Source organism: Crinia signifera, chromosome 2, assembly GCF_055691185.1.
Source record: "Crinia signifera chromosome 2, ASM5569118v1, whole genome shotgun sequence".
Classification (NCBI taxonomy): domain Eukaryota; kingdom Metazoa; phylum Chordata; class Amphibia; order Anura; family Myobatrachidae; genus Crinia; species Crinia signifera.
In genome coordinates, this window is record NC_139218.1 from 8,739,962 (window position 1) to 8,755,862 (window position 15,901).

Consider the following 15,901-nt stretch of genomic DNA (forward strand, 5'->3'; position numbering starts at 1 on the left):
CCTCTCCCTGAACATCTGTGTGATCCCTTATTGCACAGCGGGGGTAGAGGTGAACGCTAATGATGCTGCATGTGTAACACCACAGAGGGTACAGGTGCACGCGCCTCCAAATCTGTGAGCAGAGCCTGCTACAGAGAAGGTCCAGTGTTCAGTAGGAACTGGACCATCGCTGTGGCATTTTCTGTGCTTTTGTCCACATGCAGGAGAGCCACATACCCCCTCCAGAGCTGCAGGGTGCTACCCTTACAACCTGGAGTCTCCCGCAGCTTCCAAGAGGGTAGCAATGTAAGGTGCGTGACTGCAAATTGTGTTTCCTATCATTTCAGACGTGGTACAAAGAAGGACAAGACAAACAGGTTTACACTGTGGACACAGAAGTCTTCACACATGACGTTCCGTATCACGATTACTTCTACACGCTGAACAAGTACTCCATTAGCCGGACTTCAAGAAACAAGTGTAGACTGCGGTAAGGATGGTCGGTATGCAGGGGCGTTACCAGAAATATGTGGGCCCCATAGCAAATATTTAAGGGGCCATTGTCCCAATGCCAACCCATACAACCTGATTACTGGTGCTATGACGTCACCGACGCCTGCTAACGTGTCACTTTGTGTCTTCAGCATCTCCTCCGATGTGAAGTACCGGAAGCAGCCGTGGGGTCTGATCAAGACGTTCATTGAGCGGAACTCATGGAGCGGACTGGAGGATTACTTTAAGCAGTTAGGTGGGTCACCCTACCGGGGCACTACAATCGGTGGTACCGGATGTTGCGATGACCCTACATATGACGTTAATACTTTCACCAGTCAAGTGCAGAACATGGGAACAGAATGCGTTTTATTGAGGCCTGACCATCCTGTCTCGCTTCAGAGTTTTAGTATTCCCTAATAGCCAAACTCTAGCATGGCATTCTGGGACTTGTAGTTTTGCAACAGCTGGAGAACCACAGGTTGGCCAGGTCTGATGTAGATTAACATCATAGTTCTGGTTAGGACCACCAGTGCACAGTCTAACATCTATTACATATTTTGATAATTTATTCATGAAGGATAATTAATACATCTGTCTTATTAGTTCCTTGATGGGGACTGTTGATGGGTAATACTAAAACCTCATCAACCAATAAGATACTTGTTTTCATTGACTGATATGAACGGATCGGTAGAAGCGAGTTGTGATTGGTTACTTTGGTTTTAGGCCTGACCTGTGAGTGATCTTAGTAGGGGACCCTCTGTGTTATTCTCTATGATCCCTTGGGGTGTCCTGTGTGGTCCTAGGGCTGATGTTACATGTACAGATCTCTTTCTCTGGCTGTTGCAGAGTCTGATCTGTTGGCCGAGGAAACGCCTGCGGGTTCCTTACAGGAGAATAGCAAAACGGGCGGCCTCAGGCGGAGGAGACGGGGGCACAGCCGCGGTACCGGAGAGCACCTGAGCAAACACGGCTCATCGCATGATCCTGGAGACACAGGACTGGACATGCGGCAGGAACACGCAGGTAGGGTCCCAGGATTTGAAACTACTTCACCGCCCCTCCACCTGTCACCCACACCCCACTATATAGCTTAGAGGGCTGAGGGGCAGATTTATTAAACTCTGTGAAGTTATAGTGTCTGGTTTTTATCACTGGCCAATCAGCTCCTAACTGTGAAATTACAGGCTTGGTTTGAAAAATTACAGGTAGGAGCTGATTGGCCAGTGATAAAAACCGGACACTTTATCACTTCACCGAGCTTAATAAATCTACCCCTGAGTCCTGGATAAGTGTCTTCATGTGACCATGTTTTTTTTTAAAGGGGATGTGTGGGCTGGCCACCTATAGGGGCTGATTCTGAGTCTGCGTTACATGTGGTTCATTATCTTTTTAAGGAAAAAGAAGAGACGCCGGAAGGAGAAACTCGTTAATTATTACAGTAATGAGCATTTTGTAAGTATCCTGCCTGTCCTACCAGAGTGTTCCATCATCCTAGGATTATATTGTGGCTAGAGGTCCCCATATACCACTAAGTAACCTGATCCCGTGACACAGTGGTGGAACTTGTGGTTGGTGGGCCTGGGTGCAGAAATATAATTTAGGCCTCCTCCTCCACCCCAAACTGGGGAGGGGGGGGGAGCAGAGGGTGACGGGGAGAGACATTGGAGGCAATGGGTGACCGGCAGAGGGTGACAGGGGCAACAGTGGTCCCCTTCGTTCTCAGGGGCCCGGTGCACTGATCATGGAATCTGAACTTTACATATTTAATGTCCCTGATCCACCAATGGATTGACGTTAATCTTTGCCTGCCAATCATCACATCCAGGAGGCGGAGCCCCTGTCCTGGTGGGTCAGGGGATTAAGCCCGCAGATGTACGGCCCTTTTACTCAGAAAGTGTCTCTGTACATGGAGTAGAGCATACAGTAAAAAAGGGGATGTGAAACCGCACTTTATCTAATAACATGGAACAGGTGGAAAATTAAAAAACAATTTAAATAAAATATTACATATAAAATAGCAAATGATGTGAACATTCCGTAGGTAAATTGCTGGTAATGGTATTATAAGTGCAGGGAGTCACCCAATTTTCCAATGGAGCAATGTCCTGTGTCCATTCCTAGATACGCTTCCTAATTATGTCCCAATAGATTGAGGCCGATGGTATAGAAGGGACTTGTTAGGAGAAATGGCATCCTCCAGCCCAGGGAGCACCGATTGTTATAGGGCTCAGCCTGGTTTGCAGATAATCCAATGTCCCAATTATTGCGGCTGCTGGGATTGCTCAGGAAGCTGGTCTGGTCACAATAGGGGGACTGATTGGGGGTCCAAAGGTGCGTGTCCTGGCTCCAATGCACCAACGCGTTTCGCTCTTATAGCTTTTTCAAGGTGAAACCATCAGCCTCAATCTATTGGGACATAATTAGGAAGCGTATCGAGGAACGGACACAGGACATTGCGCCATTGGAAAATTGGGTGACTATCCCTGCATTTATAATACCATTACCAGCAATTTACCTATGGAATGTTCACATCATTTGCTATTTTATATGTAATATTTTATTAAAATAGTTTTTTAATTTTCCACCTGTTGCATGTTATTAGACAAAGCGCGGTTTCACATCCCCTTTTTTACTGTATTTCTGTTTGTTTGAGCTTGACTCCCAAACCCACGAATCCGCAGCTTAAGCCAAAGCTACTCACTTTCAGACGCCCTCCTGGGACACCTAGTGTCCTAGAAATCTCTCTTCCTTACCATGGAGTAGAGCATGCTGGTATTTGTAGTTCCACTACAGTGACCAATCCCAGTGTGAGAGCCATTTATGTCACACATACCATATAGTCATACATGTGTTATGTTGGGAACATGGAGGGGGAAGATAATTACCTATTAATCCCAGAGGATTGGGAGCCGCTTATGTATTAATGACCTTGAGCTCCCAGGTGCTCTGTGACCGGTCTGTAGATTACAGCTCTTATCAGGAGCCAACTGTATTATAGAGCATGCGGGCTGTATACTAATAGGGAGAGCGTGGAGATAAGATTGGCTACTGGGCATTACACTGGGATACTCTGCCATTATCTTTATCAGCAGCCGTATCCTTCCGTGTCCTACTGGTCACATGATGGCTGATGCTGTATAACCTCTGGTTCACGTGTCATACTGGTCACATGACAGCAGGTGCTGTATAACCTCTGGTTCATGTGTCCTACTGGTCACATGACGGCTGATGCTGTATAACCTCTGGTTCACCTGTCCTACTGGTCACATGACAGCTGGTGCTGTATAACCTCTGGTTCATGTGTCATACTGGTCACATGACAGCTGGTGCTGTATAACCTCTGGTTCATGCACAGATTACTGCGACCTTCCTGTACCAGGCACTGCTATATACTTATTGTTTAGTACTGCAATACATACTTATTCTATTACATCCATATTGCTACTACTAATGGGCACTCTTATTCAATGTGCATCAGTAACTGACCCTGTACACCAGGCCCCTGTTGAGATTCCCTCCGTTGAGATGCTGGTGACTATAATCTGACCACTGGCATCCTCACCACCCGTCATCCGTATGTATCCCATAATAGTATGGCAGTGATGTCAGCACATCTTCTATTACTTGCACCAATACTTATATTCTAATAGGCAGATATCTGGGGTGTGGGTAGCCCTGGATCTACATTGCCATGTGGTGCCCGGGATCCTTTATGTTGTGAGTGATGTTTTGTTCTGTTGGCTGTTTCTTATGCCCGACAGGCTGATCCTGCTCGTCCTGATGAACATCACTCTGTTTATCAAGCTGTCAAAGATCGAACATGCAGCACAGTCCTTCTACCATATCCACAGTCCACAAGACAGGACTGCCAGGTAGGAACACCTGTGACCACATCTAATAATATACCCACTGACATGTGCTGGTACGTGTCCCCCGGTCACAGCCTGATCACTGCTCTGGGCTCTCCCCTCGGTACTGTACACAACAGTGCTCCTGGTATGTGTCCCCCGGTCACAGCCTGATCACTGCTCTGGGCTATCCCCCGGTACTGTACACAGCAGTGCTCCCGGTACGTGTCCCCCGGTCACAGCCTGATCACTGCTCTGGGCTCTCCCCTCGGTACTGTACACAACAGTGCTCCTGGTATGTGTCCCCCGGTCACAGCCTGATCACTGCTCTGGGCTCTCCCCTCGGTACTGTACACAGCAGTGCTCCCAGTATGTGTCCCCAGTCACAGCCTGATCACTGCTCTGGGCTATCCCCCGGTACTGTACACAGCAGTGCTCCCGGTACGTGTCCCCCGGTCACAGCCTGATCACTGCTCTGGGCTATCCCCCGGTACTGTACACAACAGTGCTCCTGGTATGTGTCCCCCGGTCACAGCCTGATCACTGCTCTGGGCTATCCCCCGGTACTGTACACAACAGTGCTCCCGGTACGTGTCCCCCGGTCACAGGCTGATCACTGCTCTGGGCTATCCCCCGGTACTGTACACAACAGTGCTCCTGGTATGTGTCCCCCGGTCACAGCCTGATCACTGCTCTGGGCTCTCCCCTCAGTACTGTACACAGCAGTGCTCCCTGTACGTGTCCCCCGGTCACAGACTGATCACTGCTCTGGGCTCTCCCCCGGTACTGTACACAGCAGTGCTCCCAGTATGTGTCCCCAGTCACAGCCTGATCACTGCTCTGGGCTATCCCCCGGTACTGTACACAGCAGTGCTCCCAGTATGTGTCCCCAGTCACAGCCTGATCACTGTTCTGGGCTCTCCCCCGGTACTGTACACAGCAGTGATCCCTGTACATGTCCCCCGGTCACAGGCTGATCACTGCTCTGGGCTATCCCCCGGTACTGTACACAGCAGTGCTCCCAGTATGTGTCCCCAGTCACAGCCTGATCACTGCTCTGGGCTATCCCCTCGGTACTGTACACAGCAGTGATCCCTGTACGTGTCCCCCGGTCACAGGCAATGTTCCCTCTAATTTTACGAAGGCTTTGTGCAGAAAAAGATATTGGCTGTGCAACTTTGGAAGGAAATGTACATTTTTGTGCGTCACATAACGTATACAGGCCTAGGTTTCGAGTTCTGTTGAGTTAATAAAGCAATTTGAATGTTTACAGACTTCACACACCACACATATAGGCTATAGCAGTGATTTTCAACCTTATTAAACTCGTGGCACACTAAAACAAGAATTTAAACCTTTGTGCGCTCAGTTGTAATGTCTGTGCGCAGGCTCGGCGAGTTGTGTGCGTGCGCACACGCGCACAGCTTAGAGGGAACACTGGTCACAGGCTGATCACTGCTCTGGGCTATCCCCCGGTACTGTACACAGCAGTGCTCCCGGTACGTGTCCCTCGGTCACAGCCTGATCACTGCTCTGGGCTCTCTCCTCGGTACTGTACACAACAGTGCTCCTGGTATGTGTCCCCAGTCACAGCCTGATCACTGCTCTGGGCTCTCTCTTCGGTACTGTACACAACAGTGCTCCTGGTATGTGTCCCCAGTCACAGCCTGATCACTGCTCTGGGCTCTCCCCCGGACTGTACACAGCAGTGCTCCCGGTACGTGTCCCCCGGTCACAGGCTGATCACTGCTCTGGGCTCTCCCCTCAGTACTGTACACAACAGTGCTCCTGGTATGTGTCCCCCGGTCACAGCCTGATCACTGCTCTGGGCTCTCCCCTCGGTACTGTACACAACAGTGCTCCTGGTATGTGTCCCCCGGTCACAGCCTGATCACTGCTCTGGGCTCTCCCCTCAGTACTGTACACAGAAGTGCTCCCTGTACGTGTCCCCCGGTCACAGACTGATCACTGCTCTGGGCTCTCCCCCGGTACTGTACACAGCAGTGCTCCCAGTATGTGTCCCCAGTCACAGCCTGATCACTGCTCTGGGCTATCCCCCGGTACTGTACACAGCAGTGCTCCCAGTATGTGTCCCCAGTCACAGCCTGATCACTGCTCTGGGCTATCCCCTCGGTACTGTACACAGCAGTGATCCCTGTACGTGTCCCCCGGTCACAGGCTGATCACTGCTCTGGGCTATCCCCCGGTACTGTACACAGCAGTGCTCCCGGTACGTGTCCCTCGGTCACAGCCTGATCACTGCTCTGGGCTCTCTCCTCGGTACTGTACACAACAGTGCTCCTGGTATGTGTCCCCAGTCACAGCCTGATCACTGCTCTGGGCTCTCTCTTCGGTACTGTACACAACAGTGCTCCTGGTATGTGTCCCCAGTCACAGCCTGATCACTGCTCTGGGCTCTCCCCCGGACTGTACACAGCAGTGCTCCCGGTATGTGTCCCCCGGTCACAGCCTGATCACTGCTCTGGGCTCTCCCCTCGGTACTGTACACAACAGTGCTCCTGGTATGTGTCCCCCGGTCACAGCCTGATCACTGCTCTGGGCTATCCCCCGGTACTGTACACAGCAGTGCTCCCGGTACGTGTCCCCCGGTCACAGCCTGATCACTGCTCTGGGCTCTCCCCTCGGTACTGTACAAAACAGTGCTCCTGGTATGTGTCCCCAGTCACAGCCTGATTACTGCTCTGGGCTCTCCCCCGGTACTGTACACAACAGTGCTCCCTGTACGTGTCCCCAGTCACAGCCTGATCACTGCTCCGTACTCTACTCCACTCTCTATTGTAAGGCTCTCCCCTGGTACTGTACACAGCAGTGCAGCCAGCACTAGGGAAGCCAATCCCGGGGCATTTTTTCAATCCCGGGATTCGGGATTGAAAAATGCTCAATTCCGGGATTCCCGGGATCCCGGGATTGGCTTTCCTAATAAAAAAACGCCCTGGCCGCCCCGCATTTACTTACATTTGCAGGCCGGGTTGATGGGTGGGAGCCGGGATGCCGGGTGGGCAGCTTTATCCGGCCGGCGGCAGGGTGGGAGCCTGGATACCGGGTGGGCAGCTTCCTACTTCGGGAGCCGGGTTGCTGGGTCGGCTGGCTGGCTAGGTGGGCGGGCGGGCGACTTCATAATGCGGAGTTGCTTGCTGGCTAGGTGGACGGGCAGCTTCATCTCTGCCTGCCTGCGCAGCGTGACCTCTCGTCACGCTGAGAGGTCACGCTGCGCAGGGTTGCTCTGCCGGGTATGGGAGTATCCGGGCAGCGGCTGAGCGAGTGCTCAGCCGCTGCCCGGCATTAGACTGCGCATGCGCAGTCTAATCCCGAAAATCCCGGGATTGGAAACTCCAATCCCGGGATTGGAATCCCGGCGTTTTGGGGGCCAAATCCCGGGATCCCGCCGATCCCGATCCCGGGATTGGCCACCCTAGCCAGCACGTATCCCCAGTCACAGCCTGATCACTGCTCCGTACTCTCCCCTGGTACTGTACACATCAGTGCGGCCGGTACGTATCCCCATTCACAGCCTGATCACTGCTCGGTACTCTCCATTGTAAGGCTCTCCCCCGGTACTGTACATGGCAGTGCGGCCGGTACATATCCCCAGTCACAGCCTGATCACTGCTCGGTACTCTCCATTGTAAGGCTCTCCCCTGGTACTGTAGGTGGCAGTGCTCCCGGTACATATCCCCACTGGCAATGCTGTAACAGGACACGTCTGTATTGTTGTTGTGAATGGGTGACTATATTTGTGGTAGATGTCAGTGACGTCACTGTACAGTAATTTCCTCACATAATAACTGTATCCTATATATCCTGCATTTACCATCTTATTGGCCTAGAGATTCCTATTGTTTGCTCTTGTGTTCTCCAGGTTACACTCCAGCACTGAGGCCCGGAGCAATAAGGGCCCAGGACCGAGACTGAAAGGTGTGCTGCAGGACTCCATTACTACGCTAGAACAGGTAACGCACAGGAACCCATCATCTATACTGTACATGTTTTATCCTTAGTAGAACAGTACTAACCTGCTACACTGACTGTGTGACATCACCATCCAATCACACACTAACCTGCTACACGGCCCTTACTCTGTGACATCACCATCCAATCACACACACTAACCTGCTACACTGACTGTGATTGGGTGGTGATATCACAGAATGCAGGGTGCAGTTACACACACTAACCTGCTACACAGCCTGTATGACTGCACTGCCCTTCTGTGACCTCATCATCCAATCACACACTAACACTCACTCACTGACTGCACTCATTTTGTGACATCATCATCCAGACACACACTAACTAGACTGTGACTGCCATGCTTGCCTGCCCTCTTGAATTGGCTGGGAGTTTCCTGAAAATTGGTTCCCCCTCCCGGCCCCCTGGGAAGGTGGGAAAGTCCTGTTATTTTAGCCCCACCTCCTCCTCACAGACCCACGAATCGCGGCATTTGTGTGGATTGGTTGTGGGGCTTTGAGAGTCAGCTTTGTCCCCGCCCCCCTGAGGTGCAGATTTGGTTGACCTTTCGGGGCTTTTCCCGAAGAGGCAACCTCAAAGTTAGGCAAGTATGACTGTGCTCACTCTGACCTCACCATCCAATCACACAGTAACCTGCTACAGACTGTGACTCAGGGTTGCCTACCCTCTCAGAATGGCCAGGAGGGTCCCGCAAATCTGTCCCCCCCTCCCCCAGCCCCCAGGAAAGGGGGGCAAGCCTCCCGGATCACATGCAGACTCCCGCAGCCCCCCCTTGGTGTGGCCTAAAATACCGACATTGCACAGCGGGGAGCGTGGCCACGAGGATCACATCTGAGATCTGCTAACCCCCCCACCCCCACCTCACTGATATGGCTGCCCTCTCCTGCAGCCAGAAATAGGGCAACTATGCTGTGACTGCGCTCACTCTGTGACATCACCATCCAATCACACACTAACCTACTACATAGACTGTGTGACTGCGCTCACTCTGTGACATCACCATCCAATCACACACTAACCTACTACATAGACTGTGTGACTGCGCTCACTCTGTGACCTCACCATCCAATCACACACTAACCTGCTACATAGACTCTGTGACTGCGCTCACTCTGTGACATCATCAATCACACACTGACCTGCTACATAGACTGTGTGACTGCGCTCACTCTGTGACATCACCACCCCATCACACACTAACCTGCTACATAGACTGTGTGACTGCGCTCACTCTGTGACATCACCATCCAATCACACACTAACCTGCTACATAGACTGTGTGACTGCGCTCACTGTGACATCACCATCCAATCACACACTAACCTGCTACATAGACTGTGTGACTACGCTCACTGTGACATCACCATCCAATCACACACTAACCTGCTACATAGACTGTGTGACTGCGCTCACTCTGTGACATCACCATCCAATCACACACTAACCTGCTACATAGACTGTGTGACTGCGCTCACTGTGACATCACCATCCAATCACACACTAACCTGCTACATAGACTGTGTGACTACGCTCACTGTGACATCACCATCCAATCACACACTAACCTGCTACATAGACTGTGTGACTGCGCTCACTCTGTGACATCACCATCCAATCACACACTAACCTGCTACATAGACCGTGTGACTGCGCTCACTCTGTGACCTCACCATCTAATCACACACTAACCTGCTACATAGACCGTGTGACTGCGCTCACTCTGTGACCTCACCATCTAATTATGCACTAACCTGCTACATAGACTCTGTGACTGCGCTCACTCTGTGACATCACCATCTAATCACACACTAACCTGCTACATAGACTGTGTGACTGCGCTCACTCTGTGACATCACCATCCAATCACACACTAACCTGCTACATAGACCGTGTGACTGCGCTCACTCTGTGACCTCACCATCTAATCACACACTAACCTGCTACATAGACCGTGTGACTGCGCTCACTCTGTGACATCACCATCTAATTATGCACTAACCTACTACATAGACTGTGTGACTGCGCTCACCCTGTGACATCACCACCCCATCACACACTGACCTGCTACATAGACTGTGTGACTGCGCTCACTCTGTGACATCACCACCCCATCACACACTAACCTGCTACATAGACTGTGTGACTGCGCTCACTCTGTGACATCACCATCCATTCACACACTAACCTGCTACATAGACTGTGTGACTGCGCTCACTGTGACATCACCATCCAATCACACACTAACCTGCTACATAGACTGTGTGACTACGCTCACTGTGACATCACCATCCAATCACACACTAACCTGCTACATAGACTGTGTGACTGCGCTCACTGTGACATCACCATCCAATCACACACTAACCTGCTACATAGACCGTGTGACTGCGCTCACTCTGTGACCTCACCATCTAATCACACACTAACCTGCTACATAGACCGTGTGACTGCGCTCACTCTGTGACCTCACCATCTAATTATGCACTAACCTGCTACATAGACTCTGTGACTGCGCTCACTCTGTGACATCACCATCCAATCACACACTAACCTGCTACATAGACTGTGTGACTGCGCTCACTCTGTGACATCACCATCTAATCACACACTAACCTGCTACATAGGCTGTGTGACTGCGCTCACTCTGTGACCTCACCATCCAATCACACACTAACCTGCTACATAGACTGTGTGACTGCGCTCACTCTGTGACATCACCATCCAATCACACACTAACCTGCTACATAGACTCTGTGACTGCGCTCACTCTGTGACATCACCATCCAATCACACACTAACCTGCTACATAGACTGTGTGACTGCGCTCACTCTGTGACCTCACCATCCAATCACACACTAACCTGCTACATAGACTGTGTGACTGCGCTCACTCTGTGACATCACCATCCAATCACACACTAACCTGCTACATAGACTGTGTGACTGCGCTCACTCTGTGACATCACCATCCAATCACACACTAACCTGCTACATAGACTGTGTGACTGCGCTCACTCTGTGACATCACCATCCAATCACACACTAACCTGCTACATAGACTGTGTGACTGCGCTCACTCTGTGACATCACCATCCAATCACACACTAACCTGCTACATAGACTCTGTGACTGCGCTCACTCTGTGACATCACCATCCAATCACACACTAACCTGCTACATAGACTGTGTGACTGCGCTCACTGTGACATCACCAATCACATAGTAACCTGCTACATAGACTGTGTGACTGCGCTCACTCTGCGACATCACCATCCAATCACACACTAACCTACTACATAGACTGTGTGACTGCGCTCACTCTGTGACCTCACCATCCAATCACACACTAACCTGCTACATAGACTCTGTGACTGCGCTCACTCTGTGACATCACCAATCAATCACACACTGACCTGCTACATAGACTGTGTGACTGCGCTCACTCTGTGACATCACCACCCCATCACACACTAACCTGCTACATAGACTGTGTGACTGCGCTCACTCTGTGACATCACCATCCAATCACACACTAACCTGCTACATAGACTGTGTGACTGCGCTCACTGTGACATCACCATCCAATCACACACTAACCTGCTACATAGACTGTGTGACTACGCTCACTGTGACATCACCATCCAATCACACACTAACCTGCTACATAGACTGTGTGACTGCGCTCACTCTGTGACATCACCATCCAATCACACACTAACCTGCTACATAGACTGTGTGACTGCGCTCACTGTGACATCACCATCCAATCACACACTAACCTGCTACATAGACTGTGTGACTACGCTCACTGTGACATCACCATCCAATCACACACTAACCTGCTACATAGACTGTGTGACTGCGCTCACTCTGTGACATCACCATCCAATCACACACTAACCTGCTACATAGACCGTGTGACTGCGCTCACTCTGTGACCTCACCATCTAATCACACACTAACCTGCTACATAGACCGTGTGACTGCGCTCACTCTGTGACCTCACCATCTAATTATGCACTAACCTGCTACATAGACTCTGTGACTGCGCTCACTCTGTGACATCACCATCTAATCACACACTAACCTGCTACATAGACTGTGTGACTGCGCTCACTCTGTGACATCACCATCTAATCACACACTAACCTGCTACATAGGCTGTGTGACTGCGCTCACTCTGTGACATCACCATCCAATCACACACTAACCTGCTACATAGACTGTGTGACTACGCTCACTGTGACATCACCATCCAATCACACACTAACCTTCTACATAGACTGTGTGACTGCGCTCACTCTGTGACATCACCATCCAATCACACACTAACCTGCTACATAGACCGTGTGACTGCGCTCACTCTGTGACCTCACCATCTAATCACACACTAACCTGCTACATAGACCGTGTGACTGCGCTCACTCTGTGACATCACCATCTAATTATGCACTAACCTACTACATAGACTGTGTGACTGCGCTCACCCTGTGACATCACCACCCCATCACACACTGACCTGCTACATAGACTGTGTGACTGCGCTCACTCTGTGACATCACCACCCCATCACACACTAACCTGCTACATAGACTGTGTGACTGCGCTCACTCTGTGACATCACCATCCAATCACACACTAACCTGCTACATAGACTGTGTGACTGCGCTCACTGTGACATCACCATCCAATCACACACTAACCTGCTACATAGACTGTGTGACTACGCTCACTGTGACATCACCATCCAATCACACACTAACCTGCTACATAGACCGTGTGACTGCGCTCACTCTGTGACCTCACCATCTAATCACACACTAACCTGCTACATAGACCGTGTGACTGCGCTCACTCTGTGACCTCACCATCTAATTATGCACTAACCTGCTACATAGACTCTGTGACTGCGCTCACTCTGTGACATCACCATCTAATCACACACTAACCTGCTACATAGACTGTGTGACTGCGCTCACTCTGTGACATCACCATCTAATCACACACTAACCTGCTACATAGGCTGTGTGACTGCGCTCACTCTGTGACATCACCATCCAATCACACACTAACCTGCTACATAGACTGTGTGACTGCGCTCACTCTGTGACATCACCATCCAATCACACACTAACCTGCTACATAGACTCTGTGACTGCGCTCACTCTGTGACATCACCATCCAATCACACACTAACCTGCTACATAGACTGTGTGACTGCGCTCACTCTGTGACATCACCATCCAATCACACACTAACCTGCTACATAGACTGTGTGACTGCGCTCACTCTGTGACATCACCATCCAATCACACACTAACCTGCTACATAGACTGTGTGACTGCGCTCACTCTGTGACATCACCATCCAATCACACACTAACCTGCTACATAGACTGTGTGACTGCGCTCACTCTGTGACATCACCATCCAATCACACACTAACCTGCTACATAGACTGTGTGACTGCGCTCACTCTGTGACATCACCATCCAATCACACACTAACCTGCTACATAGACTCTGTGACTGCGCTCACTCTGTGACATCACCATCCAATCACACACTAACCTGCTACATAGACTGTGTGACTGCGCTCACTGTGACATCACCAATCACATAGTAACCTGCTACATAGACTGTGTGACTGCGCTCACTCTGTGACATCACCATCCAATCACACACTAACCTGCTACATAGACTGTGTGACTGCGCTCACTGTGACATCACCAATCACATAGTAACCTGCTACATAGACTGTGTGACTGCGCTCACTCTGCGACATCACCAATCACACACTAACCTGCTACATAGACTCTGTGACTGCGCTCACTCTGTGACTTCACCATCCAATCACACACTAACCTGCTACATAGACTCTGTGACTGCACTCACTCTGTGACATCACCGTCCAATCACACACTAACCTGCTACATAGACTCTGTGACTGCGCTGCTTTCACATATGCTGTGACCACTGCATTATGGGATGAATTATCCCAGTCTGAGTGCACAGCGCCCCCTGCCTGCACTTATTGTACAGAGGGAAAGCAGATTTTATAGCTGTACCTGAATATTACCACCATATATTATTCTGATATGTGCGGACTTATTTATGAAGTACACTGCTTGCAGGCTTTGTTAGGGGGGTTTGATCTGGTGGGATGAGGTGTGAGGGTGTCAGAATTGGAGGCATGAGGTGTACAGTATGTCTGTGGGGCCCCATGACGTTGTATGGGCGCTGCTGCTTCTGGCTGGTGCCCTCTTCTCGGGTGGATTATGTTAATAACCCACTGCTGCCACCTTTGCTCTGTACCACTTCTCATTCCCTACTCTCCCGGTAGACATCCGCAACGGCTGTATGGTTTATGTCTTGTTGCCGGTCAGGGACTATTTTTGAACTGTAATGTTACTAATTGTGTAAAAAACGTTTGGGAGTGTTAGAAGTTTCTGTTGTGTTTTATTCACAGCTGAAAAGCTCCCTCCTCCTCCTCCAGAAGAGCTTCGATCTCATGAACAAATCCAGGGGAGAAGGGACTTCTGGGAGTTAACGTTGCACGCCTTGCGCAGGGGGCGGTGTCTGTCTGAGAGTGATCACAGGTGACCAGCAGCCTATCCTGTGGAGACGTGACACCAGCACCTACGTGGTCGCCCAGCGGACCTCTTACCAATCCACAGCAATGAAAGTCTCTGAGTTTACAGCGCTGTCACGGAGGGGGGAGGGGGGTGGTTACCGTGACGCTTTGTGTCTCTTCATTTTCAGCCTTTAATTTATTTCATTACTGAATGGATTTGTTTTGTATAATCGCTGTTACTGCGCCCGTCTGTGTAATTCCCTCAGATTTCTGTAAAACGATCTCGGGGTTTACCCCAGACTGTGTCTTATGTGTCTATACTGTACCACAATTATAATAAACTCATCGCGCGCGTTCCCCTCACCTGGAAACGGGGGTGGGAGCAGGTTACCGTGGAATCTCAGGGTGATACGTTGGTACAAAATGTCCGTATGCAGGAATTTTACCTTTTTTTATTCCTATAGAATCAGACCTCCTGAGAAATATGTATATATGGCATTCTGTTTTTGACTGATGTGTTATTTAAATTAAATTAAAGGACACTTATTTTGTATACAATGGAACGGCTCTTGCAGACTTATTTTACATCGGTAACACCACATACAGTATAGACTCCGGCATGGTGACTCCTAATATATGGAGACGTACCAAACATAACAGCACTGGTTCTTATTGGTATGTACGGAGAACCCGGCAATGTACGGAGAACCCGGCTCTCTTACACCCTCCTCCACTGCCATGAAATACCCGGGTCTTTGTACATGAACGATTAGCAATCTGGGTTTTTATGGCCTAAATGCACAGACGCCGCGCCCCGGGGGTCCTAATCTGCTGGATTTCCTAGCACTTTGAGATGTCATCATCTTCACCCCAAAATTAGGAGCTTTTTAATCCAATTAATGGACCTATAAAAGAGGATCTTTTGGAGTCCGTTACCAATCCCGAGGAAGGCGATGTTTCTCCGAAATGCGATGATTAGGATCTGACTCTGCAGATTGCGCCTCTGACCAGGAG

At 50.2% G+C, this 15,901-nt stretch overlaps 1 protein-coding gene across 4 annotated transcripts in view; it reads left to right on the top strand.

The window, feature by feature from the left end:
* GRAMD1C (GRAM domain containing 1C) overlaps positions 1-15,445 on the top strand; it is a 159,020-nt gene extending 143,575 nt beyond the window's left edge. For all 4 annotated transcript variants that reach the window (XM_083171540.1, XM_083171542.1, XM_083171543.1 and 1 more), the window contains 7 exons: positions 327-469; positions 624-727; positions 1,324-1,500; positions 1,872-1,929; positions 4,239-4,349; positions 8,206-8,296; positions 14,783-15,445. In XM_083171540.1, coding sequence (XP_083027666.1) covers positions 327-469; positions 624-727; positions 1,324-1,500; positions 1,872-1,929; positions 4,239-4,349; positions 8,206-8,296; positions 14,783-14,863 — 765 coding nt within the window. In that variant the 3' untranslated portion in view covers positions 14,864-15,445. The remainder of the gene's footprint in view (positions 1-326; positions 470-623; positions 728-1,323; positions 1,501-1,871; positions 1,930-4,238; positions 4,350-8,205; positions 8,297-14,782) is intronic.
* Positions 15,446-15,901: the final 456 nt, after the last annotated feature.